The sequence below is a fragment of the Passer montanus genome, unplaced genomic scaffold, assembly GCF_014805655.1.
Source record: "Passer montanus isolate IOZ18808 unplaced genomic scaffold, ASM1480565v1 scaffold1, whole genome shotgun sequence".
Taxonomy (NCBI): Eukaryota; Metazoa; Chordata; class Aves; order Passeriformes; family Passeridae; genus Passer; species Passer montanus.
In genome coordinates, this window is record NW_024356504.1 from 3,229,612 (window position 1) to 3,255,405 (window position 25,794).

Sequence of the window (25,794 nt, forward strand, 5' to 3'; positions counted from 1 at the left end):
GAATGTGCTTGAATTTCTGCATTCTAAGGCTCAGTACCTATAATTTATAACAAAGGAATTAGAACAGCCTGGCGTTGGGTACGTGATTTCTTTGGTCATTTTCTGATATAACATGGCATCAGACTGTGTTTGAATTGAAATTAACCTGAATTATACTGTCTGTGTAAATTTTAGGCCCTGGCTGTAATGTGGTAAGTAGAAAGAGACCATGTGTTATTGCTGGATTGAAGAAGATCTTACTTAAGCTTTTTAAATCTAGGAAGTTTAAGAGGCATCTCCTACTATAGTATGTGGAAGAGAAGGGGAAGAGGGGGATTTCCATTGAAGAGGAAGGTGTGCTATTGGAAGGAAGGTGTTTCTTACCTTGCTTGGCTAGTGAACACTGATGAATGATACTTTCTGTGTACTGCAAGCCATGCTGGAAGGTTATCATACAATGCAACTCTGTACTAAGCTGTCTGTGCATCTTCATCCTTTGAGTGCCAGGGCCAGGCTCACCTGAGGGCAGTGCACTAACCAGTGGTGTTCCTGTTTCTGCAGGTAAAAATGGAGATCTTCTTCCAACCACAGAAGAGGCTGAAGAACTGGAACGGGCCCTACAGGCTGTAACTTCTCTTGAGTGCCTGAGTACCATTGGAGTACTTACACAGACAGATGGTGTGCCAGTTCAGGAGCTGTCAGATAGAGCGATAGGGGTGTTCTCTACAGGTGCTGGAGCTCCAGGAATGCAGTCCTTGAGTCGAGAGGTTAACACGGATCTGGGGGAGCTGTTGAATGGGCGTATAGTACATGATAATTTCTCCGGTCTGGAGCTGGATGAGAACTTGCTCCGTTCTGCTACCTTGTCCAACCCACCTACGCCCCTGGCAGGGCAGATCCAGGGGCAGTTCTCAGCCCCAGCCAACGTTGGCCTTACTTCTGCCACTCTGATAAGCCAGAGTGGCCTTGGGGAGAGAGCCTTCCCGGGACAGTTTCATGGACTTCATGATGGCAGCCATGCCTCCCAGAGGCCCCACCCTGCCCAGCTGCTGAGCAAGGCAGATGACCTGATCACCTCACGACAGCAATACAGCAGTGACCATTCACACTCCTCACCCCATGGAAGCCATTATGATAGTGAGCATGTGCCGTCTCCCTACAGTGACCATATCACATCCCCTCACACCACATCCTTTTCTGGTGATAACTTGGCAGCTACCTTCTCAGCAGAGATGCCCATGATGGCACAGCACTTGCTCCCAACGCAGCTGGATGTGCCACTTAGCGGGGTGGTCAACCCCAGAACTCACTGGGGAAATCTTCCTGTCAATCTTGGGGACCCCTCTCCGTTTAGCAACCTTCTTGGTGCAGATGGACACCTCCTGTCCACCTCCCTGTCCACACCACCTACCACCTCGCACTCAGAGACCACACAGCCTGCCTTCGCCACTGTGACCCCCAACAGCTCCAGTGTGCTTCCGGGGTTACCGCAGACCAGTTTCAGTGGCATGGGTCCTGCCTCCGCTGAACTCATGGGCTCCACCTCCCCCAAACAACAGCTCCCTCAGTTCAGCGCAGCCTTTGGCCACCAGCTGAGCTCCCACAGTGGCATTCCCAAGGACCTGCAGCCCAGCCACAGCTCCATAGCTCCTCCCACGGGCTTCGCAGTGACCGGTGCCACCGCTACCAGTACCAATAACGCATCCGCGCCCTTCACCACCTCCAACTGAGCTTTGTCTGCCTGGCTCCCTGCAGGTAGATGGGGGACCTGTGTTTTCTATCTTTCCTTTTTTCCTTTCTCTTTATTTCGTCTGTCTTCTCTTCCCTTTTTTTAAGAGGGGGTTGAGAAGAAAACCCCTGCTTCAGTACTGACCAGGGTTAGCCCCCTGTGAACCTTGCTGTAGCATTCACATGTGCTCGTTAGGCACCGGTGCTCATTTATTGCAGGCAGGTTCACTGTTCCCCAATAATTCCTTAAGGATACAGCACAGTTACTGGATGTAAATGATCTTAGCAGTAAGACCTAGAAATGGGAAGATACCTCAGATCACTGATGCATGTTACTGTTCCCTAGGGTTCGGATCAGTGCTTGCCATCCCATTAGCATCTGGTAGAAGGTTTTCCAGTGGGCAGAAGTCTTGATTTTTTTTTTTTTTAATTTACTCTTTTTCCAAAGGTAGCATTTGGCACGGAAAACTTGGCTGCACACATTGATTTGAGAGTGGTGCACTGAAGTCATAAATCAAGATCACAATTCAAGGATGAGTTTGGCAGTTTCTTGAGATAGTCTCTTGACCTCCTCTGTGTGTGTGTGTGTTTGGGGTGCAGGGAGCAGCGATTCCTTTTCTTCTTTTGGTGAAGAAGTAGTTGTCCCCTTCCAGAACTGGTCACTGTTCTTACTGCATGCTGATTTTTGGGTTTTTTTTGTTATCACTATTTGTAATTCATTGAGTAGCAAAGAGATCAGTTGACTGGTTGCCCATAAATTTGAAAGCTGTTATGAAGTTAGCCCAGGAAAACAAAAAGAAACAGAAGGATTGAAATATAGATCATGGATTAGAGAAGATTCCTGTGAGAAATTTCCTTCCTTGCTGAATTACTGTGGCCTTGTAGCATTGATGATTTGCCTTTTCAAGTGTGTCTTTGTCCAGAACTTTTCACCAGACAGGCTGACAGGAATTTCCCAGCTGAAACAGGAAGAATTAGGTTGGTTTTCTGTCCATGCACACAAGTCTAGGTCAGACCCATTGTAAGTTTCAAATGGATGCATTTCTCACAATATGTCTGACTAGTGAGACTTTCTTGGACAGTTTTTAATCCCCTGAGAGCCATATAGTTTTTCCAACACTTGTAGGGTGATGCTCTGTTTGGGAAGCTGAATGTAGGTAAGGAACTAGCAGGTACCTATCAGCAGTCATGGCTAACCAAAAGAAAAATCACTATTGCAAAATAGGTAACAATCCCTTCTGTCTGCAGGATGGTTTTGTTTGTGCTGATCACCTGCTAATGACACTATTCACTCTATGGTGGTAATTGCAATTTCTAAAGAAAGGAGTTAGCTAGCTTTTAGATTCCTTAAAATAATTATTATTTTTTAATTTTGTTCTTTAAACCAGGAGGTAATAGCAGCAGAAATTCTGAGGTGTTTACTTGCATCTCCTTATCAAGAAGGAATTTGCTTATGACTCTCTAGGGCTCAAACTTGCTACTGTACCCTGACTTTGTAAAAGTAGCTCCTTTTAATACAAGTCTCTACTCTTCTTGTTTGTTTCAGAGATGCAGATGAGACAAAATAGAAAATTCTACATTTCAGTCTTGTACTGTAGGCAATGGATTTTATTCTACCTGTGTGAATTCTAGTCTATTTCAGGAAATTAAGAGAACCAAGCACATGTAATAGGAAGGCCTAATAAACTTTCTGAGCAAAGGATCACTGAATGAAGTTTAGTTGCTATAGAAATTAATTTCGTTAACAGTCAGGCACACACCAAAATATCTGACCCAAACCTCTCCTTCCATCTTCCTAAGGAACAGAGTTTAAATGGGATAGGTCTTGTGTCTTCTCACTGTTGTAGCAATTGTATTATCCCTCTTTTCTTGAATGATCTGTCCTCTTTAAATATAAAAGAGTATGGATGATGCATATGTCTTTTTCTGAAATTGCAGGTGTATGTGGGTGGAAGAAACAAAAGTTATTTTCATGCTTCTGTTGTTATGAAGTCATTATTTCATTCTTGGTAAAATAGATCTTAATAATATAAGCCGAATATTTTAAGTGGTGATTTAAATATGTTTGTAACACTTAAATGTTTTTAAATCACATAAAAAGTTTAATTGAAGCCTATGAAATCCTGCTTGTGCTTGTCCTGCTGATTGAGGAATGCCCAGTGATGTTGTGAATGAGGCAAATCTGACAAGGCTTTTATTTATTTTTATATTATGTTACCCATACTTTGTTGAGGAGACAACTGTTTGATTTGCAGATGATTTTTGTTGTGTTCATATATCTTCTTCAATGTGCTGGGATGTCTGACTGAAAAAAAGTGGAGAACTAGTATACCAAATGGTTAATTCCTTCATCTGCTTGTGTATTAATGTAATTTTAGAGGGTGTTAATTTCTATGTATTGGTTTCAGGACTTTGGTCTTGAAATGGTTCTTGTGCCCATCAAACTTCTAATGAAGCTGCAGCTAGTGCAGAGTATATTTGCCCCACACCATATTTCCCTTTCTTAGCAAATGCTGGGGGGAAGCGAGGATAATAGGAACTGAGAGCTGAGTTGTGCTTGGTTGTGTTGGTATAAATTACAGAGGAGCTTTCCATTCCAAGGTCACGGTGAGTTTGTACTGGTCCAACTCAGAACAGAACCCAGCTCCTAATCTGTGCATTGATTTAGACAGGCAATTTCAGAAGCTTGTCAGAGCTATGGAGGTCCATGATTACCATTTGAAATCAATAGCCTTTATGTATCTGCGTTTCTTTAAAGTAGCTTGGGACATCCAGTCTCTTCCCCCACTTAGATTGCAATTTTTGTATATTGCTTGACGACTCTTCCCTGAAAACTGACTGCGTTACATTTTTCCATGAGCAAACTAAGTTTGCAATAAAGCTGCACTTTCAAAAATAAACTTCAGTTTGTATACAATTGAAATAGGAATCTCCCTGTCCTGTCTGCTACAGTGTTCTGAAACGGGCCACCACTCTTGCCTTTTCCTGGTTCACCTCTCATTTTTTCACTACCACCGATTTCACGGTTACATGGCTGCCAAGCAGTTACGGGTCTGGATCTTAGCTTTACAAGGTGGATCATTCCAGCTGGGTTTCTACACCCACACAACATGTTGACTTCAGTGCATCAGTGTCTTACTGTTGGATGCGAGAGATCTAATTGAGAGGTATGTGTAGTCAGAGATGTTTCACACCTCTTCCTCTGGGAAATCCTGCTGCTCTGGTTAAGGTGGTCCTCGAGGCTGTTATTTATGTGGTTCCTGAGTAGATTCCATGCTCCCTCACAAATGTTTTTGAGTATGAGCTCTTAGAGCAATTAGCATTCTTGTCACCCCTTCACCAAAGAGCCAGTGTAGCAATTTCAGATGCTCAATACCTGTCATGCCCTTTATGTGTTGACAAATGGAATAAGGCTAGTTGAACCTAAAAGTTCATTCCTTCACATAAGATTGGATTTTTAAAGAATGAAAAAAAAATAGACATAGAATATAATTTACATAATTTTGGCAATAATAGCACCTCAATTAGTCTCTGTACAAAAGTTCTTAACACAAGATGAATTTTGGCAATGTATGGAGGCTTATCAGGAATAGCTTCATGCCCTCCTGGTGCATAAGGCATTCTCTAAGACATGCTTTGATGTTTCCTTTCACCGAGGAAGACCTTACACCAGCTTTGAGGAGAACCATGTGCACTTAGATACCTCAAAGTTGATTTGTTCTTTGGCTTCATAGTTATAATAGAAGAACTTTGTCTCCTCCTGCCTTCCAGTTCCTCTGGGTTCTTGCTTAGATCCCTTCTCATTAGTAGCATGCTTCTATGTATGGCTGAGCATAAAGGCATTAAATTGATAATGCTGAGAGGTAGCACAGTTGCAGGTCTGCCTCAGGCACTGTGGGGAAAATGGCAACAGCTAGATTTCCAACTGAAAATGGGGATTTGCAGTTCTCTTTTGGAAAGCACTGAAAGCCCTGAGAAGCTTATTGCCTGCTAGGCAAAAATCGGAGAAAATAAATTGTCAAAGAGGAATTGTACCTAATAGCAAAGAGAAGCCAAGGGAAGTGGCCTTTTATTGTTTTATATAAAAGGAAGATGAGTATTCAAAAATTAGGATATTCTGTTGTGAGCTGTCACTGGCTTCAGGGGCATGGCCAAGGAAAAAGACCTAGGACTGAACCTGCAAAACAGTAGCCAAATTCAATTTGAAGCTTTGTCTTGCTGTAACCACATATAAATGCATTCTGGGTTTGAATCCGCTTGCCAAGAGAATCCTGCAAAGATGTACAATAAAGAGTGGGCAGTTTTCTTCCCTGAGAAGCTGGCTCTGGTGGCTACCTATGCTGCTTCTGAGCTCCAGCTGCTCCCTGAGCTCCTGCAGCCTCCTTGCTGCTGTGTGTCCCTGTAGGCATGGTCAGGCCTCCACGGGTATTTCTCCCTGTCTTTGTGCTGCAGTGAGCTAAAGCTGCTCATGAATTCTCCAGCAGTGTGAGCCTTTGGGCAGAGAAGAGTGAAACATTTTTAGAAGAGCAACTACCTGCAGTTAGCCTTTCAAGACGTGCAGGACAGTGGTAGGAGGTTCTTTCAGCCAACAAACAATAGAAAAGTTACCTGCAGTGACCTTCGGCAGTGAGACATTTGTGTGGCTGTCCAGGCAGCTTCCCTGGTGGAACTGGGTATTTTTCCTGTTGTATTTTTACATGTGAAGGAGTCTCCTGTGCAGACCCCTTGCAAGGTCCAGTGATGGCAGAAATAGTAACTGAAGGAATAGTTTGGGATTAGTGTGCTGGCCAGATCTTTAGGACTTTCTCACCTTCTCATCACAAGGTCTTTCTGATCTTCTGGGTGACATTTAATGATGGAGATCTGTGGGCTACTTCTCGTACCTCCTTTATTTCCTTCCACTCCACATTGTTCATCATTCTTCTTCTATTTTCCCATTCTCAGACACTTCTCCAATGTAAGTTATTCCAGCTGGTAAGTCTTCTGTGGTTCTGAGAGAATTTGACTGTAAAATGAAAAGGAGGAGATATTTCTGCAATTCATAACATATATTTGGATGCTAGAATGACAGTGCAATAGATCAAAGTATTTTTCAGATCAGTGAGTAGGGAGATGTTTCACAGCATGCTGATATGTCATGAACTAGATGCTGAGGGTACAACATTGATCATGGGAGTGCACATGCTAGCAGTGAATATAGAGGCATTTTTAGCAAGACTTTACCTGCTGAGAAGTTCCTCTTCATTTGAGATGTGTCAGTAGGAAGTCACAAATTAAAAATTTAATTACTCTTTCTTAATATGCTCAAACCCAAATAAAAGTAAGGAGGGTTGGTGACAAAAATCTATATTTGTGTTCACTAAACTTCAGCTTGGACTTCAGGAGCAGTCTGGTCATAAGAGACCTTAGTTCTGATCAGTTAAAGTTTCAGTCTTGTCTTTAAAACTAGACAAAGGCACTGTTGTTGGGGAAAAAGTTTGGGGGAGGAGAAGGAGTTAGAAAAGATGCATCTTGAAACAATTTTCTCACTTGTATCTTTGTCCTCTTTTAAAAAAAAAACCCAAACAGTAGTGACTATTTTCCCTTTGCTGTCTGGTACTTACAGTTGTTGAGTTCTCTGCTTTCCCCTGTTTTACTCTGCTCCTTCCGTAGCTACTCTGGAATTAAGTAATGTAGTGGAAGCATGAAAGGACAAAGTGAGTGTGGCTCTAAGTTGACAGCAAGAGTTGGAAAAGGCTTTCTGTCTCCTTGAAGTAAGTGTTGGCACCTTTTCAGTCTACTCTAGGTTGTAGAATTCGGTCTGAAAGTGAATAGGATGAAACTTGGGCTTTTGACCATAAAACTGTACTTGCTGTAGAAAAATGCCTTCTTCCTGCTCTTCCTCTCGCTAGTGCCCCAAACACACACACAGTGAGATGTCCAGAGTTACCCATGTGTCGACCACATAGGCATGTTGAACTTGGTCCAGTGATGCTAATGTTTAACCTGCTTTCTCATTGTCAGCTGGTGCCCACGGAGATGAACTCTGGATAGGTAACGTTCCCAGATATCCTCTGGAAAACTTTAACTTTGGTGCAGATTGCTCTGATGTAGCTAACTGCGGTGGCATTGGCTTCTACCTTGGAGTGGACTGATTTACCCTGAAATGACTCTCTAACCTGCGTCTTAAACAGTGTAGTTTGGTCTGGTGCAGATAGATTCGTTCTGAAGTGATGGACATTTTGATTCTCATGCAAAATAGCTACATCCTATCAGAAGGGGTTGAACCAGTTTCTCTGAACAGTGATGACCTTCACTGTACAGTTTTGGGTATGTCTCAGGGATTCCTTGTGGAAATAAGGGCAGTTAACAAAAAAAGAAAAAAAGAAAAAAAAAAGAAAAAAAACGAAAAAAGAAAAAAGTTAATAGTTTTAAAAGTAAAAAATAATTTAAGTAGAGCGTCACCTAAGTGAGAGCGCAAGAAGGAGAAATCTTTGTTCAGTTTTATAGTCAACAGTGTCTGGCTCACGGACTCTTTCTCTTCTCGGGGCTCTCATCTCAAGTTCAACATACAGAATCTTTTTCATCACGCTCAGCTTTAAACTTTTTATTTAAAGATACCCTTCCCCAATGAGCTTTCAGAATACTTATTGTAGATTTTAAGAGAAATGGTATATTAATTTATGCTATTAACATCACCTCATAAATTATAAGTTTTATACTAAAGCTGTATTGAGTGTAATGAATTATGTTGCATATGTGTTTTTAATAGCTATAAAATTATATACAAGCTTTTTTGGAAAAACAAACTAGTGAAGCACCTTTTTACACTGGATCTTTGCCGTGTCAAGGTGTACAGCTATTCTTTGCTACCTTGCAGATATCTATATCTATATATAGATATATATATAAATAAAATAAAATGGTATCCTGTATTGACAAGTATAGAACTCTTTTTAACCCTTATATTACTGTTCATATAACTCTTTTTAAATTTTGAGTGTTACATTCTGCAATAATTTATCCGTGGTTTGTACCTATGATTAGAAATTTAGTTACAGGGTAAATAGATCAAATTTAAAAATCCAACTACTGTAGCTGGGAGTTGTGAACCGAGTTTGTAAGACCTTTTCTTTTTTTTAAAATGTATTTATTTCCAGTTAGCTCTGTGAGTTGGAATTTGAAAAGTTGGAACATTAGGAATCTACAGTGTCTTATTCAGGAATTTTCCCCTCCTTTCCTCACAAAGGAATTCCCACTGTGACTTATAAATAGAATTAGACTGCTTGTGTGCATGTATGTATTATATATACACACAAAAAAATATGCATTGGGGGGGGATGTATGTGTGATACGAATGTGTATATTGTATGTAGGTCATAGTTTTGTAAAGAGAAAAGTAGTCAAGAGGTGATGGAATGTATTGTAGAAATGTGATTATTTAGTAGGGGGTTGTTATGTCCTCACTGTTATATAAATAACTGAAACTCTCTACTATATAATCTTCTGTTATAAGGCTAACTCTGATATCATGTCAATTTTACTGTTTTTCAATTGAGTTGCTTTGAGCCCTGTTTAAAATGCCATGAAAATACCAAGCTCCCAAAGACAGCCTTTAAATAAAACAAATAGGGAGGAGAAGTGGTGGAAGAAAGGAGTTTTTCAGGACAAACTGAATGGGAAGGTTTGCATTCAGTGGGATGGAGAGGCATGAGAATTGCTGTGTCTTTGCAAATTAATACCTGAATCTCCTATGGTCTGACTTGGAAAATATTGTCAATCAGTATTCTTGTGTTTTCCAATTAGATTGTAAGGGGTACTGTTTGTGCAGGTCTCCATTCCATAAAAGGATCTTGTCTTCAAAGTAGATTTTTTTTCTCTTCTGAGGATATTTGTGTGTATCAATTTCACCCCAAAATTGCTGTTGTGGGATTGCAGAACAAAATATGCATTCAATCAAGGGAGTTTCATTTAGGCTGTTAAATTCTGAAATTCTGAATTTGATTGTGACCACTTACCTTTTTTCATAATTGGAGAAGAAAGATTTCTTTATGGGAGCTCTCACTTGAAATTTTGAGAAGTCAGAAATGTTCTTCAGATTGGCTTACTCTTCATATTGTTCTATTTAGGCCAGAGAAAGTAACCTAATTGTTATTTATTCATACAGTATGACTTTTATGATGATCCTGGTGACTTTAAAAACCTTTTTAGAAAAACAGAGCTTCTAGTATTGAACAGAAATCTGAATTTTTTTGCAATTTTTTTTTAATTCCCCTCCATATCATGATGTTGATGCACCCCCAGGCATCCCTCTCCATTTCCTTCTCCCCACAATTTGTTTCTGGCACATATGCATATAGGCAAAAGGGTAGGGAGGTGGAAGTTGTCAGAGGCCTTTTCTTCTGATTATTTGGTGGTAATGGGAATTAGGAGCTTAAATCTTTATGCCTTTATGGAGGAGAATAGACCCATTTTTGTGTACAGAGAGGTATATCTGTATATGAGATAATGGTAGCATTTTGCTGAACGTGGACTTGCCCTCATGATGTACAATAAATATGTATGAATGCAATCAATCTAAACCTATATATACATGCATACAAATTAATAGGTGGAATATACCTTGTATCACACACCTGTGCATTAGCTGTAACATGAGTGAGTGTGTGAGCTAAAGAGAGGGACTATCCACATAACATATGTGTAACAGGTAAGCACTTGTGCCAGACAAGTTGTTTTAAATTCTTCTGAGGGGTCTGGATGACTCAGAGACTGATCTGAGCTTGGCCACCATTGGTTTGTGTTACCTCAGCCCCCACAGTGGAGTTTCCTTGCTCTGTCTCTGCCTTTTGTTTTATATTTAGTCTCGTTGAGGCCTCTTGCAAAATGCCAACTTCTTCTGCTTCTCTGCTCCATTGCCTCCATTCCAGCTCCTCCTTGTCCCTGCATCTCTGCAGTTTCTCTTGCTAGCAGCAATCAGCTTTAGTGGCCCAATCCAGCTCTGCTTCTGCTTGAGGGAAGTTCTTGGTGACTGGAGTGGTAGCTGAATTGGGCCCTGAGCATCTGCTTGAACTTATGCAAACTTCCCCAGCTTCAATTGTGATTCAGTAGGACTGTGACTGGTTTGGAGATGAATACAAACTATTCATGGAACCTGATGCAGAGCTTCCTAGCATATTAAAAGGTTAACCCAGCATTACATTTAAATGGTCAAAATGAGAAAACTGCACCCACCAAATACTACCTTCCAATTTTCGACCCTAGGGAGAAAAAAGAAGTTTGATTTGTGTTTCCTATAACACAGGCAGTAAGCAGAAGGCAGCCCTGTGCTCTGTTCTGAGCAATGGGGTTGTCATCAAACATATCAGAAGAAACACAGTTTGTTACATTTTACCATAAAACAGATTTTAAAATGGAGAGCAGAGTTGACCATTAACATGCTAGTACTTTGCATCTAATTGTGTATTGGGTAATATTGTTTATGAAAGTAAATTATGGGCTTAAGTGTTTTATTTTCTGTTTTCTGGCTAAATGGAGCTTCTATATCCTTTTAGCAGAAAGCAGCTGTCAGCAACCTGCTCAGTCACATTGAAGTGCTGTGTGTCTTAGGCTTCAGTTTCAGAGGGGAATGCTGCTCCAGTTCTGTCATCGAGCCATACTGGATTCCATGTTTTCAATATGGCTATGACACAATTTTTCTTGGCCAAAATTCAGCCATGGAATTTTGTCTTCCTTGCATTTCTGTTAGAAAAAGGTAACTGGTGTACTGTTCCATCTGAGCTTTCATGCAGTCACACATGACTTCTATGATACATGTGTTGGGGTGTGTGTATGGGTACGTGTGTGCACTGCGTGTGGATAATGCAGATCGATACGCACACGCCTTTTATGCTATTTCAGTTCATGTATGTGGAGAATGTACCTGGTGGTTATCTCCTGATATATACTCATGCATACCTATATTAAATATGTATATAGAGTGTAGATGTCCTGCATATACATGTGTATATGTTACGAAACTTGGTTGGCAATTTTTTCCCACAGTTTTTTTTTTTGCAAATTGCTGTCCCTTATTACTTGTTTTCACTGAAGCTGCATTATATAGAAGAAATGGAGAAATGTGTTATCAAAGTTTTATTTTGAAAAGGAGACTTTTAATTATCTAAAGCCATTTGTAATTGTCTTTTGAATTTTTACTAGAAGGGTTGTTATTTTAAAAAGGAAAAGAAAAAAAGAAAGGAAACAAAAAAACCAAAAGCAAGCAGACAAGCCCTTATTCCCACCCTCGTTTAGGTGAAAGAAATGGAAACACAAGTTTCTAAGTATTTATTTCCTTCAGGTGTTTCTGAGGCATACAGTAATTACATTCTGCCCCATCCCCCTTTTGTCCAATTATAATAAATGATTCATGATTTTCTTTTCCCCTCATTACTTTCGTAAATCATTGTTCACCTCCTACATTCAATAGTACTGATATCACTAAGGAGATTTCATGTCCTTCTGTCCTTTTTAGGAGAAATACCAGTGCATCACTATTGTGTTTCATTTTAACATACTTTGTGGAGGATGGATGTTTTTATTGAAGATGTCTGTAACCCGTCTAACTTATTTAATGTGAGAAGCCTTCATTGGAATCTATCGTCTGTTTGTTTCCAACAAGTTCAAGTTTCTGCAACTGTTTTTTCACCAACATGTTAAATAATTCCCTTCTTACTTTTATGCCTGAGGTTTTAAAATTTGGGTTTGTTTTTTGGGATTTTTTCCCTCCAATTCCCAAAAATATTTATCTGCAAGTGGAGCAAAACAGATGTCAGAAGCTTAACCAATATCCTTTTTGCAGTTCAGGGTAAATATATTTATCCTAGACTTAATAAAAGAAGGTGGCAAATGGACAATCTGAAGTGCTTAGAGGGAATGCTCTCTCTTTTTAAGGCTGTCTCCGAGAAGTTTGTGTTTGGTGTCATTTTAAAGGTAGCTTGATCATGCTTTGATATCAGAAACAGCCTTGTAACAAAGAGCCTCATACAGTTGTTTGGGCACTAGAGTTTAAAATGTAAACAAGTTGCAGTGGGAAAGCAAAGGTGAGGCAGTGTATTTTGAACCAGTGAATTGTAGCTTGCAAATGTACCTGATTTTGAAGTAACTGCATGGTAGCAAGGATTAGCAGTCTCTTACACCCCTTCCTTCTTCCCTCTCATATCTGACACATGTGTTCAGCATACCATACATTGGGAAAAATAAGCAACTTCCTCCAGCAAGGCTAATCCACTTAATGACTGCTTAAAGGGAACATACAAACGGGCACTGCCGCGTCCCGTCTCGTGGTATTAGCTGGAAGCCTGGCTAATACGCACAAACAGCCCAGCCCAGCTTGCTTCTGTGGATGTGTCGCTTTGGGGGACAGTGGTGCATGGAGGTGCCCCAGAAGAAGGGTTCCTTCCTTCAGGGTCCCTGGCAGCAATGGCAACTTGCACCACCTCTAGTGCTGGAGGCTCACGGACAGCATTCCAGGGGCGGGGAGGAAAGCTTGTGTTTGTACTTTCCCTTTAAATAGGAAAGGTTGCTCACATGTTCCTCATACTTCTCAATGAATGTACTGTATTACCATTTAAAAAAAAAAATCAATTAAATGATAATAGATTGGTCTCCTTTTGTTATCTGGTCCTTGTTTAATTTGTTTAAGGGTTTTTGTATACAAAAGTTTACATTTTTATGTATATTTTTCTTGTGTAAAAACTGATGTAATATGTGTACAAAACACTGTATGTATTATCTGTATATAGTGTGACAAAATGATTTTCTTTCTTTCTTTTGGATGTATTAATAAATCTTGCTGTGAAGTAGCTGTGTTTACTATGATGAAACCCTCTTCTTCAAGCCATTTTGCCAAGTCCAAGATGTATGGATATTGCCCAGGATGAAATCTACTCCATAAAGTGATTTTCTTTTAAAACATATCGTAAGTACAGTTATTAAACTGTCCTTTGCTTAGATTACTGTAGAGTCTGAGTCGGCTCTTGCTTATTCTCTGTTGCTTTCTAATGACATTAGCTAATTAGTTTTGCTAACAACCTGGGGTCTTCAGTCTCAGTCCTGGTTCTAATTATAGTGCTTTCTAGCTCTGGATCACTGGTCTGGAGACCAGATCCTCTTCATCCTGTTTTCCAGTTTGAGGAAGTATAATTTAAGAGGTATAGAATAGAATTTTCTCATGTATGTTGTGTTTTCTGAGACTTAAAAAATATATACTGGATTCATCAACAAAACTGGTTAAGTTGGAGTTTGGCATTTTTTGGTGATTAGCACGTGGATGAGAAATGATGTTGCTGTGGGACTCTGCTCAGTTCTCAGGCAGGCTTGCCAGGCCAAGGCATGGATATGACCTACACTGGGAATTGCCACCACCTTGTTTGGATGCAGCTGCTGTTTGTGCCACCCTGCTGCAGCTGGTGCCAGCAGGGCTGCCTTGGCTGGCACTGCCCTTCCAGTGCCAGGGTTGAGCTCCCAGAGTGGCTTTTCCACAGGAGCTTGAAGGATGTCCTCTCTTTAGACAGAACTACCCCTTCGACACTTCACAGTAAGTAGATGGCTGCTGCATCTCCCTCTCACCATTTGTTTTGTGAAGTCTTTTGTTTCTGCTTTCTGACATTTTGTGCTGCCAGTGGTGTTTGCTTTGCTTGTCTCCATCTCCAGTGTGTTTGAGGTTGTGACTTGTGGGGGAGCAGCTGTGTCCTTGGTGAGGCCATCTCCCAGGTTCTGTTTTTCATTAGCAGTCTCAATGCTGACCTGGTCATCAGAATAACAACCAAGAGAGATTGATGAGAGAGAGATTCACTAATTTGACTTCTCTTTTAATGAACAGTGGCCCAGCTATTCTAGGCTGTAATTAGGGCAGCATTTCACAGTAGCTGGTTGTAATTCAGGCCGAGGGGTAAGTAGTGTCAGGGAATGGTGTAGTTTTTCATGCCAACATGTGCTGCCAAGGTTTCATGGCAAAGATGAAACTGCTCTAAGACCTCATGTTCCTGGGAGATGGGAGGACACTGGAAATGTCACATCCAGACCTTTATCAAGACAAAGCGATGACAGAAAAGAACAGACGCTTAAAGGCAACTAAAGGAGAGTACAGCAGTGTAAGTTTAGCACAATATGGCTCGAGAAAATCTACCACAACCTTGTCCTTTCCAGGGAATTCTCACGGTTATGGGCCTGAGGCATTTGGACAGTCTAGGGGTAAGGGAGATGAGGCAGTTCTGGTCTGTTACTGATGCAATTCTGGCTGTACATGTGGATATGCAAAGCTGATCCTTCAAAGTGCTCCATCTCAAGTAGCACTCAAAATGGCAAGAGGAGGAATTGACTCTTATGGAGAAAATACTTGTTTAAAGTCTGCTTTTAAGAAAACAGCAACCGTAAGTTGCTGTTTGGTGTAAGATTTGAGCCTGTAATGAGGACAATGGGGATGACTCCCTGCAGAAGCAGATATGTCCACTGTGGTGCTGAGCGGGACATTCCCCAGCGTGATGAGAGACTTGATGAGAGATGGATTGAGACTCCTCTGCTGACTAAGGCAGAGACTGACTGACCTGTGGCTTTTTTCCCCCCACTATTTTCATGAACAACACAGAAATTCTGCTCTTAGAGAATGATTGCATGGCTCTCAGTCTGAAACTTTACAAAAGCAACTGGTCATTCATTGTTCTAGTGCCACATTTCAAAACAAAAATAGGTTTTGTTTGAAGTATCAATTCAGGAAGAATGTGGTACATTTCTCTTTGTATTTTAATAGTCCTCTCAAGCTCCAACAGTAGCTTTTTAATAGCTGGCAATTATTTTCTCAGGAAAGCTCATTTAGTTTGTACTTGAAAAGCAAGTGACATTTTGTTACAAGAGCAAGTGTTGCTCTGGTATTCGGTGAAGCAATTGGAAGGAGAAACCTTCATTAAATTTGGGAGCTGGCTTCCTGCAGAGGTGAAGACAACCTCTCCCTCACCACAGTTACAGGCAGTTGTCCCATCTGCAGGAAAGAATGGAGGCCATCTTCCACAGTGTCCCCTGCACCCTGTACCCCAAGCACAGGGCTGGTATTCTGCAGCTGTCAGGTCTGAACTAGAGATACAGGATGCTTGTTTTAAGGAGCTAAGAGGTGAATATCATATTTGCTGGCATGAGGTTCAGCCCAGGAATGGCTGCCTTGTTTTATTGTAATTGCTAATTTATAAGTTGTGGAAGATGCCAGTGAAGAGTCTTGGTACCACTGCATCTAGGGAAAAAATTAAAGTGTTGTGCTAGAAATGTCCCTGAAGGCAAAATATCTTTGATATTCAGGTGAATTCTTGTATTTCTTTGGGGGAACAGTGGCACAGAAGTTCTGTGTCTACATCCAATACCTCCCTTGACAGATGTCATTAGGACCAAGAGACTCAGGTCTTGTTCACCGCCCACATCTCATTTGTGATGGCAAACATCTCCTCCATGGCACGGAGTCCTGCAATGTAAACTCAGTCTGGCTCTGTTTCTGCTCAGCTTGTGCACCAGTTTCAGGTTCCTGCCTGTTCAAAGTGTTTACTTTCACACTGTGCAACTCTGGTGGAAAAACCCCCTGTAATCAGCCAGCCCCAGGGCACTCCTGCAAATCTGGTTTGTGGGGCCCTACTGTGGTGCCTGCCAGGCAGCTGGCGCTGGCTCGGCAGCCGACGCAGCCCTGAATGCTGGCACATGGAGCAGTGCTTTTCTCAGCTCCTGTGTGTTCAGTTTCCTGGGAGGGTGTCATGGCCTTCAAACACTTCCAGCTTCCCCATTGCAGCTGTGCAGGATGTAGTGAAGGCCCCTTGCAGCAGAAGAGAAAGTGCTCTGGTGGCAGGGAATGGAAGGGTCTTCCCAGCTGCAGACCAGTGCCATGAGCCTGTGCTGTGACCCAGGGATGGCAAAGGTTTGTGTCAGGAGCACAGCTGGCATCTGATAGGGACCCTCCTGTCTGTCTAGTCCTGTGTCAGAGCATCTACAACATAACAGCATACAGCTCACGCTAAAAAGAACTTCATAGATGACAAAACCCTGTTTTTTCTAGGGTTTTAATTGTCTTGAAACCTTTCTTCTCAAGCTGCAGCTTTCTTGCACCAGGACTTTGGGCGTGCTGAGAGTGGCAGCACTCAGGAAGGAATGCTTTGGGTCCAAACCCCAGCTGAAGGGGTAGCAACAACTCTTCCTCAGCCACCTTGTGCCAAAGCATCAGCAAGAACGGAGAGGCTGATTTATGTCAGACCTGGGCCAGTACTCTGCCAAGGTTTGATTTCAAGCTGTGAGTCTCAGTTATAATACTGCCATATTGGCAGAGCTGGCCCACATTTGTGCCAGTGGAATTTGTGCAGAACCAGGCCCTGGAATTGTTCACAGAATTTCCCTAAGTGACTGCTGTTGCCATTTCCACATGGGACATGTGGTACATGGTTACAGCTTCCCTGTATCTCTCCATGGTGGTGCCAATCCCTTTCAGGGATAGGAGAGCTGCCTGGGTTCCAGGGGCATTAAAAGTTCTTTCAACCTGTTTTGGGCAGGACTTAAATATAACCTTTGTTGGATTTTATTTTCCATTTGCTAGGGGAAAATGTTCTTTGCCATCACCCCGTTAGGAAGATGGCTAGAGAAGTTTAAGGAGTGATTCTTTAAGTGCCCAGAAGGATATGGATGGGTGAAATCCAAGACACATGGGGCTCTTCTCTGCATGTTCCTGTTGCCTGTGGCTGCAGATATTTAAACTTTTCTGCCTGAATCAAGAGGCAAGTATTAGCAGAGGATACCTCCTTCAATGTGCATTCTTCTATAATGTGTGCTCTCAGCAATTTGCATACATTTGCTATGCTTGCTTTAGTAAAAGAGCTTTTTTAGTCCAGTTGAGTGTTTAAGTCAGTAAAACCACTTGACTTATTTCTGAGAGCATGTGATTATTAGGTTTTTGTTGGGTTTGTTTTTTCTTTCTTTCTTTTTTTTTTTTTTTTCCCAACCAGTTTAATGCCTTGTTTAATCTTGCAGAATTTAATTTTTCTGTTTACCAGCGTTTGCTCATTGGAGCCAGCCAGTTTCCTCTGTTAATAATCTCATTTTTTTTTCCATTCTCCCTTGGGTCCTACTGTTTAATATAGCTTTTAGGTTGTTTTTTTCTCCTACTTTTTTTTTTTTCCTAGTGTTTTGCTCATTCTATACAATGTTTCTGTCTTGTCCTCTCCATCTCCTTTCCCCTCAGACTGCAACTAAAATTGTTGCTGAAGAGATTCTGGTAAGCAAAATTAGATTCCTAGAACTCAGAATTGTTCCCTGTCAAACCTTATCCTCTTCACTCGTCTCTTTTATCTCTACCATCTCTGCCCAGGTATGAGACCTTGCTTGGCAGAGCTATTCCTAATATCCCTAATTATGAAGTTAGAATCAGACAAGGTCTCAGCTGGCCCTTTCAAAGGTGATAGGGATGAGGATGTTGACAAACAATCTTAGAAAAATTCAGTAAAGCTTCTGTGATATTTTGCTTGCCCTGGGAAGCTGGCTGCCTGTAGCAAATTTTCTGTGATGACATGCCAAAAAGATGATGTCTTTATCAGACACTGTTTCCCATTAAAAATGTTTTAAAGGCTACGAGTCCTGCTCATCCTGGTTTGCTCTGATGTTGGCTACTTTCACACAGCCCTGTGCTATGGGGAGCAAAGTGTTTCACCGAGGTCGTGCTGTGTATCTTTGAGCATGTCCCTGCTCTGGGCACACTTTGCCCACAGGCAGCACTGATGCCATCTGCCTTTGCCAGGTGACAGAGAATAGGGCTGCTGGGTGGCATTTTAAATCCCAATTAATTGAATACTTGCAGGCACTCTTTTCCTTTATTTCACCCCAGTAAGATATTTATCCACAAACTTTCTGTCTCTTCCTGCTTCTTGCTGGATTTTATGCTCTTAACCAATGCCAAAATCCCCATCAGGCTGGTCTAAGCTGAGTATGAGACAAACAATGCACAGATATTCTAGTGACTCTAAATAGAATCTAAAAATGAAAATGATGGAGTATATAAGCAGAAAAGAGACAGTGACTCAACGTAACTCAATCTGCTCAGAATCAGTGAGTGACACAAAAAGCCTCTCTTTCAGCTATCTTTCCATTCTGGTGTCTGCATGCACTTTGGAAGTCCATCTCAGAGGCTGCCTGTTGTCCCATGCACCTCAGCATCCTGTGACACCTGGCAGCACAGCTGGCTTCACCATCACCTTGTGTACTCTCTGCTCCACATCTGTCTCCTTGTCTTTGTTCTGTCCTTGTGCTGCTCAGTGTCTGTCTCCAGTGGACACACTGCAGATTTTGCTTAGATCCCAACTAATCCCAGTGGATCCAGCTCTTGCTCGCAGATCTCTCTTGTCCACAGCTCCAGTTTGCAGTCCATGCAGCTGGGACAGACAGTTACTTTTAATTCTCTTGCTGCCTTTTCAGGCCCCCAGCCCACATTACTTGCCCTGTCCTATATGGGTGGCCATCCTGGTGTGAGACTTCCTGTCTGGAAAACTGCTGGGTTTTAAGCATCGTGTCCCATCTGTTGTTACACTCTGGTCCTGTAATTGAAATGTAGCCTGTGGTGCAAAATTCTTAAAATACATCAGAACTGTGAAAGAAACTCCTCTTTTTACTTTGGCCATCTCTAATGCCATGAGAAAAATCATCAATATACTTCACAATTCAGCCTTGTTTTCCTTCTGCCTCTTGTTTTTCCTCCAGCTGTTTGGGACTTGATTTGCAGTGGAAGATGGTGTTCAATAGAAGGGATACACTAAGAACAGTAAACATCTTCAACCTCTTGTACTTGGAGTGTTAAGTTTTATGGCTTTCCCAATGCTGTAAAACCAACACAGGCCATTTTCTTTTTCATTTTGGACATAATTATGTTTATTTTTCTGGCAAGGTTTTATACTAAGATAAGCATTCTCAGAGGTTTTTGTTTACTCTGGGAAAATGGCTTGGCAAAGGAAAATATTACTGTGCAAGGCCCACAATGTGAAATTGCTTATTGGCTGTAATTTTAATGTGAAAGATGCCAGACTGTTAACAATCAAGAATTAAGTTTTCTCCATTTGTTTTCAAACAGGTAATTTACTAATTATTTACCTAGGGATTGTTCCTTGCTAATGGCCCATCTGAGTGCATGGCATCCTTCTAATAATCCTTCTGTCATGATCTGTGCAGGAGAGAAATGCTGTTCTTCAGGTGGAGGTGCAGAATGAAGGCAGTGGCGCTCTCCTCTGCAGTCACCCCAACATCATGATGGAGCAGAGCCCTGGTGTCTCAAAGGATGTAATCTGATGTTAGCAGTTATCTGCAGAGGTGTGCTTGCCCCAGCTGCAGGGCAGGGCCTGGGGATCAGTGCCTGCCGAGCTGCTCTCCAGGTGGGAGCAGCCTGCTTGTGCCCACAAAGAACGTGCAGTGGTGCAAGAGTGCAGAGTGCTGTCAGCACAGACTCCGTACAGCTGAGGCAGGACTGCAGGATACTCTTGTCTGAGATTCAGGCTCAAGGAGCCTTGCTGGCAGAGGTTCTCCTGCTTAGTCCTTCCATGCCCTGAGCTACACCCAAATGGAGCTGTGTCCTCCAGACCAGACCTGTGCCAGCCTGACAGGGCTGTTTGAAGGGGACTCAGAAGCGTGGTCCCAGCATGTGTGTGGGTAGTGCTGCACATGGTGCTGGGAGAAGCAAATAATGAGAACCCAGGTGGATGGCCATGGGCTGCAGTTTGCCACAGAGGGGGACTAGACCTGCTTGGTCCATCACCTTTAGTTTTGTATTCCTGATTTCATTTCATTGCTTAAACTCTGTAAGGAGCATTGTAAGAAGTTTTTATAAATATAAATGTGGCCTGAGTTTTTAATAATCAGCCCAAGGTAGCTCCTTTCCTGTGCTGGGTTTATGCCAGAGTGGCCACAACAGAGCTGTCAGGAGCACCTGCTGGCAATGACAGTGACAGTGTGTGTGTGACCTGTAGAGCTGGGGATGCTGACAAGCACGACAGGGCTCTCAGTTCCAATTGTTCTTTTCAAACCAAGAAATTACATCCTGCAGTGTGTGGCACAGTGTGTGAAGAAGCTCACATGTGAGCAGAATCAATGCTCCCCAAGTGATGTGAGATAAGGGAGAGCATGAGGAAGTGGAATATCTTTATTACTTTTTTCAAGGTGAGATTATTTTTCACTTTTCATTTCCTCTTGCATTTCCTTTCTGTATTTGAGCTTTAACATTAAATTTGATTCTGTCTTTATAGCATTCAGGTGAAGACTTACATATTTTGTCAGGATTGTCTCTCTTTTTTTCAGGACTAAAAGTCCCAAACAATATGAAGCAGTCACAGCCATGTACACATCTGGAGTCTTTTCATCTGCTCCAAAGAGGCACTTTCCTTTATTCTTATTCACTCTCATTACTTAATTTCCTAAAGAGGCTGGAGCTCTTCAATGTCTGAGTATGTACGTCAAAATGTCTCACTAGGCTCTTCCACTATGTGAAACAGTATACCTCATTGCCAGAGCTGAGGAAATACCTTTCCTTCATTTTAGCTCATTACTCTTTAAGAAATTGTTTTTCGTCAATTATCCTGACAACCTGGATTTTGACAGCTCCAGACTCACTGAGTGAAGCTCCTCTGCAAACACCTTTTTTCCTTGAGACTTCTCTATGATCTGTCATGTCCTTCCTAGAGAGGACCTTTTATTTGGGACTTTTCTTATGTCTGCCACTGGAGTCTGGGTGTGAGCACACAATTTACAGCACTGATTGTGAGGTTTTAAAGTACACCTGGTTCACAAGCCCCTTTCTGAAAGATAATGTGTGGCTTTGCCGGCTCATGGCAATCTCCACAGGTGAGCTTGTACTACCTGTCCTGTGCTAATCTAACTTCTATGGCCAAGTTTTGTAAAAGGAGTCATCACTTGCATTGTCTGGAGTAGGATCTTAAAGGAAGCATTAGCAAGATAAACTGCCAGGAGCACTGCTCAGCACTTTCTAATCTGAGAGTCACTTCACCTATTCACAGGAAAACCCACAGATTATCTTGCTGTTAGAGCTTTCACTTATGACCAAATACAGGTGAGAACAAACACTGTTCTCCTTCCTCCTCCGCACTATTATTGAGCAGAGGAGGAAGATGGGCTTCCCCTTTCCCAGCCTTCATCCTCCCTGAGCCTCCTCCATGTTAGCAGCTGGAGGAGCCAGCACAGCCCTTGCTATGCTGGTTTGCTCAGAAACTTTCCCCCAGTCCTTTGTGGTGTCTTATGAGGCTCAGGTCCAGGGGGAAAGTGGCCCCTTGCTGAGACACTTGGTCATCCCATGGCTAAACCAGAAATGTCCCATGCTCCTGCACATGCTTCTTGATGCTGTAAGCTGCTAATTGCACCTTCCTACCTCTTGGGAATATCTTGAAGAGGAAGCAGGTGACTGTGAGGTGTTGCCATGCCATATGCACAAGGGACAATTTATACTACACCAACACAAGGGACAATTTATACTTAATGAAACCCCTGCATTTGAATCCTAGACCTTACTAAACCCATTTATTTTCCCTAAAACTGCTTTACTTCACCTGCACAAAAATTATGACTGCCATCTATCCCACCTCTCCTAGGGGCTGTCCTGATGCAGCCAGTCATCTTCTGCTGCAGAAATCCCACTTGCAAGCTGAGTGATCCTCCTTGTTTTCAGTTTCCATTGGCTCTTAGTGAATGCCAGCACATAACTACCCCCAGGCTCCCTTGGGAAGTAAGATGATCCTGTCTCTTTCTTTTCATCATATCCCACCAAGAATTGCACATTTTATGGTAAAGTTTCCCCTTCCTTAACCATCCCTTTGCTGGTGACACTGGGTAAGAAGCATTAATTTGCTGGAAACTTGCAGACAATGTTGATGCTACTCCTTTCCTAACCACTGCTCTGAACAGGTATCTCGTTTTCAGGTGTAATGAACCTCTCTAAGCTTTTCCTTGTCTCATCTTCCAGTCTGAACATTTTTTGGCAGTTACCCATGACAGTCTGATGGGAAAGAAGCTTTACTAGAAGAGTGTATCACTTGCTGATTATTTTTTTCCTCTTTTGTGATGAAAAAGCACCTGTTGGGTGTTTATCACCTCGGCTCTTCTTCAGGAAACAGAACAGACTGGCTGGCAGCAGCTTCAGCACTAACAGGCTGTCAGGTAAGTGGGTCTCATGGTCCTTTTAGGGACACAGCAACTGTGTCTGCCTGGCTCCACAGGTGACAACAGCTGCCCTGTCCTGCTGGGATGGCTCTTCTGCAGGCTTCATCAGCTTGCCTGAGTTTGATTCTGGATTTTGTAGCTGTTTTGTCACTGATTTTAAGGCAGCTTCAAAACTGCAGGTGTGCTCTCCTGTTGACAACTCTCCTGCCTCCAGTTAACACCAGACACCAAACTGTGGGGAAAATTAATGGCACCTGCAAATTCTGTGCACTTAAATACTGAGACACTTCATTTGCAAGTACAATGAGGTATTTTGGAGTCTGAGGCCTGTGCCTCATGTATCTGCATATCTTAAGCCTGTAAACAGCTGGAATGTGCTCTGCAGACCTGCTTTGCTGGCAGGCAGGCAGGCTGGTGTGGCTGTGCACAGCGTGGTGGGGACAGCTCCTCAGCATGTCCAGCGGTGTGCATGTGATGTTGGTGATCCCTGCCAAAGCAGCAGCCCCTGCTCTCCCCGTGTCCTCCAGTGGCTTTGGGAACAGCTCTCTATGGTTCTCTTCAGCACGCCTGATTATAGCTGAGGACTCAAGATCACCTTGAACCTTGCTCCAGGGTACCCTAGTCCAGTTGAGACCCTGTACCAGAGACAGAAGGGCAGATTTAGGCTCAGGGGTCCTGCCTGGCCCTGGCTGAGCCCAGAACAGCCTTGGTCACTTATAAAGAGGACCCACGTGCCCTGAGCCAAGGGTGCAATTTTCCAGAGCCCACCAGGGCTACATTGCCTGGGCTTTGCAGAAGGGCAGTGTGTGCATGGTGTGCAAGCAGTTAAATCAAACAGGGATGTGCTTTGCACTTCCTCTCTGTTGTTTCCCTCCAGCTAATCTCAAGTCATTTTGAAAGCTCATATTTTGATCTCACTGTACACAGAAAACATAACAGCTCCAAACCCGCATCCCAACAGCACACAGGAAGGCCATTGCTGTGCTCTCTGTCAGCACACACGGCTTTCTGTCACATCCTGGGGCTCGGGTCAGCAGGCAGAGCTCTCCTACAATGCTCCCAGGCTGGCAGGAGCTCAGGCAACTCCAACACCCTCACAGCCCACCCAGTGGATGTCACACAGGGGGAATATGGGTGGAGTTTGCTCCCTGGACCTTTGTGCCCCTCAGAGACAGGCAGTGACAGCAGGGGCTTCAGCAGCAGGCTGGGGCAGGGGTGCATGGCTGGCCAAGGCAGCAGATTGTTGAAGCTTTGCCCACAGCAGCGCTGAGATATTGCCTGTGGGGCTGCTGGGGTGAGGCCCAGGGACCTGGGGAAGTAGAAACATTGTTCTTAGGAAACAAAATTATATTGTAGGCATCTCAGCTGCACGGTTGCTTTGTGGGTGGGTGGCAAGGCTCATGGTACTGGCTTATCTCTTGGGCTCTCTGCTGCCCAGCCAGCAGCCAGACACACGGAGTAAAACACATGGCAAGCCCTAATTTTAATTCTAACATCCAATTGCAGGAGCAGCTGCCTGATCCCCAAGCTCCTCTGCCCTCCATCCCACAGGGGTACAGCTGAAGAAGTGCCTGCAGCTCCTCCTGCACCGGAGGCCGGCTGATCCTGAGCAGATCAGCCCTGTGCCTGGCCAGGGGATGCCAGCTGCCCTCCTTGGCCCACCCTCATCTCCTCACCTCTCACAGAGGGCTGAGGCTGCTGCCTCCTCATAGCCCAGCTGTGGGCAGTGCTGTGCAAGGCTGGCATTCACAGCTTAGCTCATCCCTTGCACTAGATGGGAAGGAAATGTGTTTCCAAAGGTGAGTTGCTGAGGGTGGGCATGCAGGTGGGACAGGCAGAGCTGCCGTGGGGGGTTGCTCCGCAGGACAGACGGACGATGTGAAGCCATTAGACAGGCAGGTGAGCTGTGTCAAATAGAGCAGAACTGCCTGCAAATGCAAAAAATCAAGGTTGACAGGGAAAGCAGGGATACAGAAGGGATAAAGAACTCAGCATTAACCTCCTTTTGGGAAGAGTGTCAGGGCAATAATAACTTGCCAGGGCTTTGATTTCAGGTGAATACCTACGATTTAAGTGATTTTTTCACTGCTGGTGGAAGATTTTGTTGGGGGTAAAGAGACCAGAGGAAGCAGCCCACGCTCATTGGCTCTCTGCAGATAAGGAATTGTTTGATAATGTGGCATCTCTGCTTTCTGAGCGAGGAGTGCTCACGGACTGCTCTGCACAGGCAATTCAGTCCAGCTGGCAGCATGCAGGGTTCTTTATTACTGTTTCTTATGATTATTGTAATTTTTGTTATTATGATTACTGTTATTTGTTATTACAGACACCTGCCAAGACACACATGCCATTTTTCTGCCTTCCTAAACGCCAGTACCTAGTTTGTTAGCTGGGAATCTGTGGGCACATATTTGAGCAAGCCACAGCTTCCTCTGCCAGAGTGCCAAAGTGGGGGCCTTCACAGAGGATTTCTCAGAATGAACTGAGCCAGCTGTGTTGCGGGGGGTGTGTGTGCACATCCATAAAACAGACTGTCATTTTTTACCTGTCTTGCCCTTTCCTCCATAAGGCAATGTCCAGACCATGTAAAATTAAGCTTCAATACATGGAGAAATGTATTTTTATGTTTCTAGGGGGTGTGTGTGCACATCCATAAAACATACTGTCATTTTTTACCTGTCTTGCCCTGGCAATGTCCAGACCATGTAAAATTAAGCTTCAATACATGGAGAAATGTATTTTTATGTTTCTCCATACACTTTTATATGCCCAAGGCTTGGTGTCTCACCGGGCTGCAGGCTGTGTTCTTTTGAGTCAAGTTCTTGATACATCCTGGGAAAGCCAGAACAAAAAAACTTTAAATTGGTGATATTTTCAGGTGCAGAAAAGCTGACTAAGACT

At 43.0% G+C, this 25,794-nt stretch overlaps 1 protein-coding gene across 8 annotated transcripts in view; it reads left to right on the forward strand.

Annotated features, from left to right (window-relative positions):
* INO80D (INO80 complex subunit D) overlaps positions 1-14,157 on the forward strand; it is a 46,440-nt gene extending 32,283 nt beyond the window's left edge. For 3 of the 8 annotated variants that reach the window (XM_039698631.1, XM_039698804.1, XM_039698718.1), the window contains exon 12: positions 541-13,527. In XM_039698631.1, coding sequence (XP_039554565.1) covers positions 541-1,709 — 1,169 coding nt within the window. In that variant the 3' untranslated portion in view covers positions 1,710-13,527. Of the gene's footprint in view, positions 1-540; positions 13,646-14,030 lie in introns of those variants that run through there. The other 5 variants (XR_005626534.1, XR_005626518.1, XM_039698898.1 and 2 more) reach the window with 5 other exon arrangements.
* The last annotated feature ends 11,637 nt before the right edge of the window (positions 14,158-25,794 follow it).